This window comes from Adelges cooleyi, unplaced genomic scaffold (assembly GCF_023614345.1).
Source record: "Adelges cooleyi isolate 19-005CV unplaced genomic scaffold, UGA_ACOO_1.1 ACOO_flye_CR_arks_rails_tigmint_CR_PRNA_118, whole genome shotgun sequence".
NCBI classification, from domain to species: domain Eukaryota; kingdom Metazoa; phylum Arthropoda; class Insecta; order Hemiptera; family Adelgidae; genus Adelges; species Adelges cooleyi.
Window position 1 is genome coordinate 1,438,863 of NW_026095771.1, and position 15,597 is coordinate 1,454,459.

General features: G+C 32.2%; 1 protein-coding gene across 2 annotated transcripts in view; it reads left to right on the forward strand.

Moving 5' to 3' along the window:
- Nucleotides 1–222: 222 nt before the first annotated feature.
- LOC126847721 (uncharacterized) overlaps nucleotides 223–15,597 on the forward strand; it is a 75,106-nt gene continuing 59,731 nt past the window's right edge. For both annotated transcript variants that reach the window (XM_050588098.1, XM_050588099.1), the window contains exon 1: nucleotides 223–813. In XM_050588098.1, the coding sequence (XP_050444055.1) occupies nucleotides 783–813 (31 nt within the window). In that variant the 5' untranslated portion in view covers nucleotides 223–782. The remainder of the gene's footprint in view (nucleotides 814–15,597) is intronic.

Below are 15,597 nucleotides of genomic sequence, written 5' to 3' on the forward strand. Positions count from 1 at the left end.
CGGGTGAATACGGTAGCCGCGGAAAGCGACGATCGTCCCCGGGGCCGTTGCGGGTCGAAAGGCGCGGTGGCGGTGGCGGTGGCGGAGACGGCGGCGGCGGCGGCGGCGGAGACCGGGTACCGCGTCCGGCCCCCCGGCGGTTTTGCGCAAGCTTCGCGCCAGTCGCTGTGGCTGCCAGGGCGCCGTTGGCCGCTGCCGCTTTCACTCCACGTTTCTCTGCGCTCCGAGCTTGACTCACGGCACACCGGGACACTCTCCTCTATCCTCTTCGTCGTCGTCGTCGTTTTAGACCATTATTTTTTCCCTCAATTATTATTATTATTTTCGCAACACAACGCGTATAGTATTCGTGTAGAGAAAAAAAAAAAAAACATTTAAAAAACCTTACCGTTTGATTAATATTTTCGTTTAAAACCCCCGTCGCCTTCGCCCCCCCCCCAACCGTACGCGAAACAGTCGCCGTTCGGAAATTCCCCTCGAGTTCCCCCGTTTTTTCTCTTTATGATTTTTTTTCGCGTTCTCCGATCATAACCTTCCGCGTTACTTCGTACTAACTCGAATTGCCAATATTATCGCATAATATTCACTGACGTTGCCCCGAAGGGCGAAAGACCTTTGAAAACGAGCCCCCCCGAATAAAGTCCCGGTCGGTAACCGTGTCGCGCACGCGATAGTAGGGTCTCCCTGATCACCACCGGCCGAGAGAAGAAGACACACACACAGGCCACATACGGGCGAAGACCACTACCGCTGCCGCCACCGTGTCCGATCCGGGATCCAAAATGGGCTGCTTGTTGTCGGTGTACAAGAAAGGTACGTTTTCTTGAAGCTTAAAAAAAAAACATATTGTGTTTACCACCTATTTATTATATATGTTGCTATAAATTATTATCGGGATATGTCGCGCGTGAACTACCGAGGACGGGAAGGCCGTTAAAGTCGGATGAAAAATTCAAAAAATATTAAAAAAACCGTTCCTAGAAGGTCACCTAGCCACGAATTTACACTGTTTTACTTATGACTACCGTTAAAGTCGGATGATAACCACGGGCGGTAGTGTATGGTAGTCTGATGGCTTAACTGATTTTGAACTTGTAAAACAAAAAAAAACTTTAGAACGATAAAAAAACATATCGTGTCCGGACCGAAACGTTCATACCGTCGCAAAAGGCACGGCATAACTATAAAATCATTTTTATAGACTTTTTTTTAGACTACCAATCGTTTGAACATACTTTTGTAGTAGTTAAGACAAAATATAGCTTACACTTTGGCATGATAACGTTTTCAATGCCTCGTTTCTGTTTTCTCACAACGGTTCACTATCTGTACAATAACGAGACAACTCCGTTTTTCTTAGATATTTTTATTTTATTTCTGCCGAACCGATCCCTTTCAATAGATCAGAAATTAGTACCCTCAGACTCGACGGGGCCGAAATGTCCACCCTTAACTTGGTAAGGGATAACTTTTAAGTATCAAATTGTACTTTTTAGGTAAGTAAAATGTATGTATCTTTGCTAAATGTCAAGCTAAGGGTTAAATATACAACCCAACCCTACCGTTTAAAAATCAAGAACAATATAAAATGTTTTATAAATTGTTAATGTAGTTTTGAATTTGCATGAAATATTTTTTAGGGTTTAAGGTCTAAAAATTAGACCAAAAGGTATATCTAGAACGGGGTAGGTATAGCATCTACAATATCCTCAAGAATCTGTAGCCAAACTTTTAACCCCCCCCCCCTACACTAAAAAAAGCGAGAAAATACAAAATGTAGTAAGTTTTTAGGCCACTATCGGCAGTCAACAGGTATCCGAAAAATATTTCCATTATGTTGTTGATTATACGGTACACGTTGTAAACAACAGCGACAGATTATTATTATTTTAGACAAACTATCAACCCTAATCGTATCCACCCTAATGCCTAAAATATGATTTTAAGCACACCGTTACCGGTGCACTGTTTTTATTGCCATTTCTGTTTTACCGTCTTCAGTTTTGCACAGAAACATTCGGTTAAAAGTTATTTGATCAAATTCAGTAATGTAATTATAATTATCTAATAATTCCCGAAGACCTCTGATACCCCCCTCCCCCCACCAATATGCCCCGACCCAACTGCGCTGGCCCCCCCCCCACCTCGTCTATTAATCTAAAGTAGGTTTTTTAACCTATTTGGGTTGAAAATAGTTGACAAGCTCTTTCTAATGAGCTTAGAATCAGCTTTCCATATCTTATAGTTTAAGGAACAATTTAAAACTAAGCGTTTATAAGATGTACCAAACGAACCCACTAAATTACTATTAATTACTTTATCTCTATTTCTGTTGGCTTTTGAAACTTAAACGGTAATGTTTATTGCAATTATTTTAGACGATCATTCCTAATCGTATCCACCCTAACGCCCCAAAATACAACTTAAATCACATCATCATTGGCATTACGATGATTATATCCATATCGGCTACAGATTAGCCAAGTTTATTCGCAAGTGTTAGTCACACTTTGGTCACGACAATAATTCGTAACCACAATAATTTCTGACCTCCCATTTCCCAGTGTGTCCCAATGTTTGTTACTATTTGCAACGATTGGCGGGAAAAACGTTTGCGTTTTATAAGAAGCGCTCACAGATGCCAAACCGATTAACTCCACTTATTTTCCAATTGCGAATAATAGCATGGTTGGAATAAAGAAAATGTATAATTTTCAGTGGCCAAGATAAATAACTACTCGGTTGAATATTTTTCACCACTAGAGTGCGTTAAGTACATTGCCGATTGTACTTACATACATTGTTTATTCTTCTTCTGCAGTATTCAATCTAATGATTGGTTTGCAGCAACTTCCATGTTTCTCTATCACTAGCCTTCCTCTTCAACTCTTGATATGAATTACATATCCTTGATCTTCTATTATCTGACTTATGTATTGCAATCTTGGTGTCCCTCTATAATTTTTTCCATCGGTTATTCCTTCTAAGATTAAATAATAGCAACCCATCGTGTCTTTAGATATGACCTATTAATTCATTTCGCCTTTTCTGTATACTCTTCCATATTGATTTGCTCTCAGATACCCTTTCTACAACTTCTTCATTAGTAATTCTATCAGTCCAACTTATCTTTTCCGTCCTCCTGTAGCACCACATTTCTAATTGCCTCTATTCTTCTCTTGCAATAGTCCACGTTTCGCATCCATACAACATAATGCTCCAGATGTACGTTTTTAGTACATTCTTTCTGATGTTAAGATCAATGTTTTTTTTAAGTAAAAAGACTTCTATTAAATGCCACCATAGCTTGGCATATTCGCTTTCTAATTTCCTTTTCGCATTTCCCATCCGAGCTTATCGTACTACCCAAGTATATACGAAGTCTTCTACTCGTTCTACAGTTTCGTAATCCTTTAATTTTATTCTTGTTCTTATGTTATTGTCTCCACTACATACTAGGACTTTCGTCTTCGGTTTGGCTTCTGAGCAGCGCCTCATAACATCTTTATAATTGTCCACCGTTTACCGTTTATTTTTGGGCACGGGAAAACCCAATATTTTATAAATAGAAACGTAGCTGTCTCGTTACCGCGCGCCGAGCCCTTTGAAATTTGATTGGCGATCCAGTTAAGCCAAACGGAAACCAATAATAATTTATTAACGGTACAAAATCCCGTCCTCGGCGATTGTGTTTATCGGTAATTGTTCGAATAACGCCGTGTGTTGGCTTTCGGCCACGAACGATTGTGATCGAACGGATCTTTTGAGCGTTAAGTACACCTTTATTTTTTTTTTGCTAAACGGTACGCGGTTTTTGGTGAACGGTATTTTGTTTTTTTAACTTTGTACTATTTCCGTCGACGAGACCTTCGGCCGGCCGCGTTGTGTGTGTGTGTGTAAATAATTACATCTTATCTCACGAGAAATTAAATAATAATATTATTAAATTAAATTCCGTCTCGCGATTAACAAAAAAAAAAAACAAACCGAAATGTATTGTCAGTGCAACAGGAAATCATCTCGGAAAATTTATGTAATCCGTTTGGTCTGAGATCCTAAAAAAAAAAAAAAAAAAAATAATAAGTATATTATATTATTATACAATACATACTTGGCGTGTTTTTCTTATGGTGCATAATTTTTTTTCTATTTCCGTTGTTATTTTTTATCGTTTAAAAGTGAATTTTTTCAAACAAACATAAAACGACAGTTCGATAGTAATTACAATCAATTGAAATAATAAATTACAACTTACGCAATTTGGTGGTGTAAACTGAAAAAAAAAAATATGATTGTTTTATTTATTATATTTGTTTATATTTCTAGATGTAACTAGCAAATCATTTTTACACAACGTTTTTATTAGCAACATTAACGTAGTATGGTTTTCTTTACAACGATATTTTATATTGTATATATTATTAGAATGTACCAATGTCTTGATAATTTCATGAACCAGTATTTTGTTTTTAAATTCATTTTACAATATTATATTTTAGCAAACATTTTTTATTGGGAAACCGTTATCAATACAATACCAACAATAATTAATTATTATGTATAATAATGTATGTATTTGCAGCAACTGTTGCGTTGTCGTTCGGCGGTGTTTGTTCAGTGGCATTATTTTTATTGTGAATTATTAAAAACTATTATACTTCAATACAAAAAAAATAAAAATACAACCATAGTTAGGGTGTAATTTAAAAAGAGGTAATTTAGCGGGGGCTTTAAATTAAAAAATTATAATCATCCAATTACAAAGGAAACGTCTTGTCGAAGGAAATTAATGATCGCCAACCCGTTTTTTTATATTGAATGATCCGATTATATGTATACAATAATACATTTCTTGGGTTGACTACTATCTTAATGTCTTGGCAGGAAGAGTGGGCAATTGACTAATATTTAAACATTTATCAAATTTAAATAGTCAAATATTATGATTTTAATTTAAAAAAAACATCAGCCCTTACCTAATTCATCTAAATTAATTTTTTTATATTATTGAATTATTGTCATAAAGAAATGATATAATAACAATTTATAAATGACTAAAAATAATATTATTGTAAACGGAAAAACAATTCTACAAGTTCATGACGTTATTAAGACTGATGTGTATTTATTATATATGTATTTATATATATTTATATAAAGTGTGTTTGAACTTTTTTGGAAATGGAAATATATATTTTCTATTTATTATGAGCTCTAATTAAAAAAACGGTATCTACAAGCAACCAAAATCCTTAGGATATATTTATAGATTGATAGTATCTTTTATCGATTGATTTCTTCTTCTCTCCTATTAATCACTATTAGCAGTCACTTTCTTAACTCCTATTGGTTTTCTCCACCTTTGAAATTACCATTCCTACCACCATTTTATCTCTATTTTTCTTTGGTTTCTTATCACCAATCACTATTTCTATCTTCATCTTGTATCTTATCAACTCTTCTTGAGTGCGACAATCACCATTAACCTCACTATAATATCTCTTGTTATTTACTTATATTCCATTTTTTATCTTTTACTTCTCATCAAACACAAATCTTATCATTATTTCATCCTTTACAATCATAGTTGCTCACGAGTAAAATTTTCTTCCAATGTTACAATTAAATACTGCACTACAAACCAAACACATTCGTTTGTCCATTTAAAAAAATGATATGTATACAAATGCAAAATAACAAGTTAAATTTTTAATGACCGGAAAATAGCTATCGATAATTATTCTCATTAATATTTTGTTTCATGTCAACTTAATTTACTAGTTGCTCTTTATCATAATCTATTTTGTCTCTTATTAGATTGTCATTACTTATCAACGAACATCATCATCAGTACACCATTTCTTAACAACTTATTTCTTCGTTTCAACTAAATATTGTTATCCTTATTGAATATCTCCTAAGATTTTCTTCTCTTATTTATCACCAATCTTTCCACTTTCGTATCTTTTTTTATTGAGTCCTTATATTTTATTATGATACCAATATATTATTCATAATTGTTTTTGTTATGTTATCTCTTCTCGTGTGGTCCTCTCTTACCAATCTTCCCCTTTTAAACCTTAACATATCTCATTATCTCTTACCTTTTTTACCATTCTGATCACTCTTTTATCTCCATCACAGAGTTCTTGTCAGTGACCATCTTATCTTTTATCGTTTGTTTCTATCTTATAAACCACCAACACCAATTAAAACATTTTAAATTGACCAAAAGAGTTCTTATCCTTCAGAAAATTAGTTTAATTGCTCTTTAATTAATAAATTAACACACAAATTGGTTTTTACCACAAATTCTATAAATGAAAATTGTTCTGTACAACCTCCAAAGCCTTCAACTTAAATATATATCTTTAAAACAAGTAATTTTAAACATACGAGTAAACTGGAAGAAGTGTTTTCTTATGAATTAAATCGAACACGCTGTATATATAATATATAATATATACATATATATATATATTTGTGTACATGTACTAATATATAATATAAATATAATTAATTTTAATCAATATTGTGTTTGATAATAGCTTATTCAATTTCGTTTTTTTTTTTTTTATGATAAAATGTCATCCTACAGGAACAATACAATCATTCCCGTGGTTTTTAACAATCCTATGCGTTTATTATTTAATTGAATTCAACTTTCCTTTCTTTAGGCGCTTCGCGCAAAACACGATTTTCCAAACTTGATTTAATGAAAGTACCTACGATTTTTAGAGGCAAATTCGGGAGTACAACTCGAAAATGTATGGTACGCAGGCTGATGTACCATTTGATGTATGTATAATAATATAATATAATTATATATGTATATAGTGATTAATATGATAATATGTAGCAAGACTAAAATGCATCTAAACACTATTCACGGATTCGCATCGAAGAGATTGATTACCATATTTGTATCTGTTGTAACGTGTGAGAGGAACGTCGATTTACTTAACATCGCTGCAAAAATCAAAATATGTATAATATTTTGTTAGAAAACCGTATACTTTATACTGGATGGAATATTAAAACACGACCAAGAGAGTACAAAGGGTGACTATGGATTTAAAAAAAAAATAAAAAACCAGTAGAGTGTATTTTGCTAAGGTTTCTATATTTGTTTTATAACAATATTATCACAAGACGAATGTGGATACATATCGGGCGAAGGCCGATGAACACAACAACAGTGGCACTCATTGTTCGGCATTACACCCAATTGTTACTGTAGAGCTGTGTACACGCACATGTATAATAATATATTATGTACTTATTCGCCGTTATACAATAATATTTAGTTGATGTTAAAAAAATATTGTTTGACGGGTATGAAGCCGTTCGATATGAAAACAGTCATTGTTCCCACACAGTATTAAGATAATTAAAAAAAACGGCCTTTTTGACGTGTAAAAAGCTACCCTAAAAAAAAAAAATATTATTGTTTTCATATAAATGTTCTTTTCGAACCAACACAACTACACAACTGTGATTTTCATTTATATACAAACGTTAGGCACTAAATGTTTTACACAATAACAGCTATTGGCACTCGATTTCTTCTAAGTTGATACTTTTTTTGTATTTATCTAGTTAGTTATTGAGAAAAAAAAGCCATTATTGTTATTATTGTTTTGGACAATATGTTTGAACACAATGTCAATAATCTTCTTTGAGCTTTTCAATTAAAACGAGGAAAACCTTGCTAACCTCACTAAATTCTACAGTTTATCTACAAGGCTTCAGCATTCCGCGACTCAATACTATATAATATACTTTAATACCATATACTTCTATCTCACCAAACCATACTTTATACTTATCCCCACGCTGTGATTTATCCTTTTATTCCTTTGCATACTCTGTTATCCCAACTTCTAAACACTCTTTGCTCAGAGATCGCCTTGCTCTCCTAGAATAACTAGTCCTCTGGCCCTGTGTACGTCTATACCTTTCTCATCGCAAAATTTGAACTCTTTGTACTTCGATTTTTAGAGTTAATTAATAAACAAATATTTATTTATGATTTTTCAACATAAAAGTTAACAATAGAGCATTTCAAAAAAAACCACTCGCTGTGATAAAAATAGTGATCAATAAATGAGGTCAGCTAGTGAGAGATGGTAATATAGTACCTAATGATTGACAATCTAGGACAACCTGATAAGAGATACAATGTCGTTAGAACACTGAGTGATAAGGGAAGGCAGACTAAAAATAAAAGAGAAGGTGATTGATGAGATACGAGATTCTGATAACAAAAATCATTAAGAAGAAGAAGAAGAAGATGATGAAATAAATTGATAAGAGGTGAATTAAAGATAAGAATTATTGTGGTTGGTAAAAATTAAAAGGGAACATAACAAACAATGGGTTAAAATAGAGATAATAATATTATAGTGATAGTTGTGGTGATGGATATAAGCGGACAAGCCGATCAGAGATAATTGAATAATAATAATGATAATTGGTATGGACGCACTGGTATTACTTGGTGTCTGGTTGTTGCGATAGATGTATGTTTGAAAGAACACATAAGGGAGGATGAGAATACAGAAGTGTTAAAAGTTAAATTGTATTAATCAAAGAAAGAAGCGTTGGGAAAAATCAATCTGAGGTTAGATAAACAAGTCAAAAGAAGAACACTAAAAGTTAAATTAATGAGAACGATAAGTCTCACCGTTAAAATTTATAACAAAGACAAAAAGAATAATGATTAATAATATTATTGTTTTTCTTGTCTTCCTTTTACATTAATTTTCATTACTACTCTCAGGGTCGCCCTCTCTCGTCTGTCCCCGTTAATGTCTAAGCCACCTTAATGCTTCTTTCCTCCTCTTGTCTCTTCTATGACATGACGTGTCCCCCTTAAGCTTCTTATATACATTAATTTTGGCCGTCTTCCTGACTCCTTGAATAATTTTCCCAATAGTCTTATCATTACAACAACCATTTTTCTTTGCGTTTTCTTGTACTAAAAATGATGATTTCGTCATAAATTTTAAACGAAAAATATTTTATTTTTCCCCCTGTGCTTTTCAATTAATCATGTGTAATTTCATACCGATTCCGGTCAATTGTGTTCCACCTACTACACTGAACAATTTATAATCGGCTTCGTTTGGCTTAGGTTTGGTGATCGTTTCGCAAATCGGACGCACTTCGGATTTGTTTAGAAATTACCCAATCGAACCATTAGGTTAGGTTCGTGCGTGGAATGCATTTTAAATTCCAAAATAACTATAGGCTATTATTCGCTTAAGAAGCACGGGTGACCTAAAATCGTCTCGGGGTGGATTTCGACCTCCGGCAAACCAACACTCCTGTGCAATGCATCGCCCCCGAGCAGGTACGCGCATCAATTTATCACTGTCATCGGTTACTGACAAATTTCGAAGCCGAAAGAACCGCAAAATCAATGAACTTATTTTCTATACGACCAAGCACTTATACGACGGCCATATTATATTTCAACATTGCTTACACTTCCACGGTGTAGTTTCCAAGTGTAGACTGCTTGCGATATTTGATGTTCCTATACCGCCTATAGATTCATATCGAAGCGTTAATTCGAAAGTGGTGTCATTTTCACTTTCATTTATAATAATTCCTGTAGGCCTGTGACTTACCTCGCCCCTACTCCGCTGTTCCGGGGTTTTTTTTTATAAAATAATAAATTACTGTTCCTCGACGATCACCACATGAGTGTGTTTTAAATTTAATTATTCAAGGTACCGACTTGGTGAAATTTGTGATTTATACAGTTGCTACTCGAAGGAATTGGTCCAGTATTTTAAAAAAGTTACCGTGTATATAGACAAAAAAAAAGGCCGCATCATTGTAAAACCAATAGCATCTTTACTTTACTTTGCATCGAAGCTAAAAGATAGAAATTAAATTCAAAGCCAGCAAAAATTGCAGAACGAGTGATTCTGGTCTATGTGGTTTTGGGTTGTTGTCAAATTTCGGTTTTGTGTGTTTTATTTCGTTGGGGAAACGAGACCGAATCGGTAATTTTATTCGTCCGGGTCCTTTTTCCATTTCCACACTGCTTTAACAAGACGGGTCGTTGTCATAATATTATTGTACTGCGGTCGACCGTTTTAGGTTGTCGCTATTACTATTGTTATTGTTATTATTATTCAAAACGACAAAACCGACAAACCCAGAGTGGAAACGGTCGGTCACCGCGTGAGTTATGTACGGTTTGCATGTAGTTCTACCACGGCGGTTTGTCGTACTTAACCGGGAAAAGCTATTAGCCTTAATGGACTTGCCCGGGACGGCACGATAGGTCCAGGCTTGGATGCACAATAATTATGTGTGTTTGACATAATGTTCGAAAAATAAAAATAATTAATGTATATATATAAATTTATGAATATTGTGTGTATATGAGTGTATTAAATTCGTACAACTCTCCAGCGAGTATATTTTTAACTCTGTGCCACTCTCTGTGTTTTAAATTAAAAATATACATATATATCTTCATGTACTCGTTCATCAAACGGAATAACTAAATTGATGAAAACATCAAAGTTTCAAACCGGAATTTATCAACTAGTTTTTCCTTCACTCCCCAGAAAATCATTGAATCGTGGATATGTTTTTGGCGGTTGTGTGCTATCTCTTATCATCTATAACTTTTCTCTTATCACTTATCCCTGATATCGTATCACTTATCACTAATTTCCTATAACTAATCTTTTGTCTCTAACCGAAAGTGAAAGTGATAATTTAACGAAAAAATGGAAACGCTAAATGGTGACTTGAAATTTCTTGTATCCAGCCCAATAACGATTCCTTATTAAAATGTTTTGAATTTAGTATAACCAGTTGGAACGCTTATAAAATGTAATTATTTTAAACATTTTTTAAACGGTATTATAATAATATTTTAGAATGTTTAATCAGATAATTTTTGTTCAACTTAAGTATTTGTGTATTGTCCAGCGCCGTATTGTTCATTTGTTTTTAGTAGACTGCTCCGATTCAAGCTAGATTATGGCATTAAATTATTTCATCGAAAAATATATTATAAATTAAATCCAAATAATTTAATAATGCATACGTGATTTTTTTGATTGAACGAATTTTGGTTATAAAAAAAAAACATATGCATACTGTACGATGAAATAATGTTGTGCAATGACTTGTCATGCTTTGTCATTGGTTATTTTTTCTTGTCCGTCGAGTGTGATTTATTAGCGGTCCATGTTATTTATTTTGAATTAAATTAAACTGCGTACCATCGTCATGACTGATTACCTACTCGGAAATGAAAATAATAAATTTAAAATTAATTAAAACTATTAGTCTCCAGATATTTTCGAATGAAGGTCGAACTGATGTGTGTACACATCAGACAATTCCTATGTTATTTTGTTCTCTTTTACAAGTCCATTTCTTTGCAACGCATATTATTACGCACAACTTGTCATAGAAAAATATAAAAGAAGAAAAGCAACAGCTGAAAGTTTGCACTTCATTTACATAGAAACGGCGTAGGTCAAAAGCGGGTATCGTCAATCATTTTGTTCGCAATAAAAAGTACATCAATCATATTTTGTACATTTCCCATTATAGTTTAATGTAAATATTTTTTTTAAGTTAGTACACAGCTCAAAGAGAAAATCAAAAAGATTTTAATAGCATACTAGTCGAAAAACATGTTACTGGTTTTGTGTGAATGGAATATATTATTAACACTGGGGGAAAACACGAAAAATGTTTTCCCTAATTGAATCCAAGAGGTTTATCTCGTCTTCCGTCGAATTTCCATACACCGTTCTACATGATTAAATTAGGTTTATTTTTTTGCTCGCATAAACAATTCATTCTCAATACATTAGCCGTGATGCAACGCATTTGACATGGAAAAATATACACATGGTCGCGTTTAGTAAACACACAGGCTTACATAAGTTGTAAAATATTATATTCACCTAACATGGTAGGTTTTCCATTATATAGTAGCATCAGAACACTACTTAACGATTCACCGATTTTCTCTTAAAATAATTCCAGTTATTTAGAATTATTTTTTAAAACATTTTTGTTTGTGTTATTTTACAACTGAATACATTTTTAATACCCTACTGTAACGGGTACATTCGGCCACTTTAGTTAAATAATAAAGGAAATATAATAATTATTCTTTTATAATAAAGGAAATAAAAAAGAGAACATTTTGAAGAGTTAAAAAAATCGAGTCTATTATAGAGATATCAACAAAATCGACGTTCAGCTTAAACCTAATAATTAAATTAACGATGTTTGTATTAAAAAATAATAATAATAAACCAACTTTCCTAACTAAGTAATTAAAAATATTCGTTTAAATGCATTACGATTATTGTAAAAATCGCATTTTTGAAAAGAAATCCCAAAAGGCTCTTTTGATCGATATTATAAACTTTAAAGTTTAAATCGAATTATGTTTTACTAAAAATAAATGTCTTAACCTGCATTTATAAAGTAGTATACAGGTTGCTTATGAGATATTCAAAAGCACTCTCGCCTAAATTCTCTTATCGAAATATGATAAAAACCAAAAATAAAATAGATAGGTCGATATTTGTTCAAAACTATGAGAAAATCGTCGATAGGTCATATTATGAGCCAATCAATTCTAAAGATGTATCTATTTGGCGACGTTAGATGTACATTATTATAACGGAAACTCAATTTGCTTACAATCATTTGAACGGGTAAAAAATGTTTATATAAACTATTACTATATTTTTATTTATGCAAAAAGTGGAAATGGAAACGCTCATAAACGCTAATCCCACGAGTGTTTTTCTAATGTAAAAAAATTGTATTTTCAAGTTAACACCAGAACAGTGGTACGTCAGAAATCCATACATTGTAGAAAACTCCTATTTGCTCTTACATCTTAAGCAAAAAAAAAAAAAACCCCACAACTTTTGTTTAAAACCATCATAATAATATTATTATAGACTTAGCTCTTGCTAAATTATAGACTTGAAATTTAAACGTGCACTTATTATTTACATACATGTTATTTTGTAATCTTGTTTACAACATGCTCGATATGCAAACGAACAACGTTGTTATCTTTGTCATCTAACCAATGGATAGCTTACACGATACAATATAGTATTCAATAGGCGACGGACAGTTAAAATTGAAAACAAAATAATAAAAGAGTATTAGCACAGAACACCAGTTTTTTGACAAGATCAGCCAACTACTAATACACCCTGGATGATTGGAGCTAGAATCATGGAAATATCATCAGCTATTTATCATTGAATGGTCCGAATGCACAGATAGTAAACGAAACAAATGCAGAGACTAAAACTCGACAAGCTTATTAGTTCTTGAATGGTCGTTATGTCGTTATGGTGAAAAAGCGATGGATATCATGTATCACAATAGTGGACGAACTGATCAAGGTCCATCGCAACGCAAAGATAACTGACTACAGACAATGTAAACACTAAAGCTGCGCTGGCTCATCAATTTTTGAGCTGCGAGTACGCCACAGTGTTTGAAGGAGAGTTGCGATTTCATTTTGGCAATAATTTTGGATCAGGCCGAACAAATACAGATTTTGTCCGATTTAGCAAGACACTTTGAAACGACTTCTTGTAAAAACGAAAAATTTTAATTCATCAATGTTGCGCTTGCACGGTGCACTATCGCATAGTATTGTTTTTTTTTATTCATATATTTGTACTACATCCGTATAAACTATACAATATAATATGTATAATACTCTATATCTATTCAATTTTATTTAAACCTTTTTCTTTTACTCATTACTCTCCAATCACATGCATTAAATCTTAGCAGTAGTGCCCGAAAAATTAGAAGAAATTAGCTAGATAAGATAAGGATAATTAAATTACATCAAATCGAAATATCGTTTTGACACAACAGTAGAATACATTTAAAAAAATTGGCTTCCATATTAGCAACTATAGACTTTGTGTATAACCTATTTCAAGTTAACACGGAAATTTCCAAAATTTGACAAATTAACTTCTGTCATACGACCATAACTTGTCCTCTTATAATATAACATAATAATATGTGTTGTTTAATTTAGGCGAATATATGTACAGCGTTCACTGTCAAATTGACAGTCACTTTTGAATTGAAAAAAATTATGCAAATTATTGTGTTCAACTGTAGTTCGGTACGTCGCCTTACTGTACTGGCTTTTTAGTATTGAAAATGTATCAAAAAAAGTCAGAAAACTGTTTTAATGTTTAGGGATCATAAAAAATGAAAATTTATTTTTATAATTTTGAAATATATTTTTTCCACGTAGGAATTTTTCGGTTTTCATTCATCTTTCTTTGCTCAGAGCAACAAATTATAATTTTCCAAAAATGTTGTTAATTATTATTTATTTACACATTCAGTTATTCTTTTGTTAATTAACCGTTAAAACTTAAAATCACAAATTCCAGAGTTTATTTTTCAAAGTTTCAGGTTTACTTAAAATTGTTCAACCGGTGATAGCTTAACGATGGTGTTGGACTGTAAACAAAAAAGTGGAATAAATTATTTTGTTCGTTAATTGTTTCGTCTTAATTACGATAGTAAACAAAAAAAAATTATTTAGCGTCAAAATTATACTTTGACAACAACGACCGTTGATTGGAAGCTATTTCCCCTTATAATAACATACATTTCTTAGTATTTTTAGCAGTTAAAACTTATTGAGTGACACTTTTTCCGGGAAAAATTTAATTATTAAATTACAAAACGTGTTTCTATACCTACTTTGGGTGATTAAGATATTCCTGTTAACTTGTTAGTCGTTAAAATTATTATTTTTATTATTCTTCGAAACTACTTTTTAAATCATCGCCTTTCGTTTAGTTCATACATTCATACTAACTGCTAGGCTTTATCGTTGAAATATTACTATTATACTATTTAAATAGTATAATGTTTTCAAAAATGATTTTGGCTAGAAAATCATTATCAAACATAATATTAAATCATTAAACTTTATGATTATAAAATACATATTTTAAAGGATTTTTCATCATTCAAATTTTAACATGGTTTCGAAATGTTGTCAAAAAGGTTGTTTGAATTTTTAAAACAATGTTTGAACAGGAGATAAAATATTTTGAAAACAATATCAACATGTTGAAAACATTAATGTTTGTTTTTGCTGTGTGGGAAAGCTGAGAGTGCCACATTATAGGGAATTTTAGCCAAGTTACATAAAAGAAAATTTAACAGGTTAATAATTATTATTATAGAACAATACATTTGTATTTAATATTTTTGCTGTGTAAGGTGTTGATTTGAAAACAACTGTTTAACTGCTTAAGAAATATAAAGATAGATAATTTAACTAGTTTTATAAAAATAATTTAGTAAATAAAAATCATTTGATGTTCATTGTCATTAAAAACTTCAGAGAAAAAATAAAAAAGTATTAGTTCTTTTTAAATTCAAAATATTTAAAGTTTTAATTAAAAACATTATCAATATTTTATTTTAACGGGAAGTGAAGAGGGTATTTTCTGCCACAACGAACATAATAGTGTTTTCGTTAAAACACTTTTTTTTCATATTTTGCAACAATTAAAAAAATAA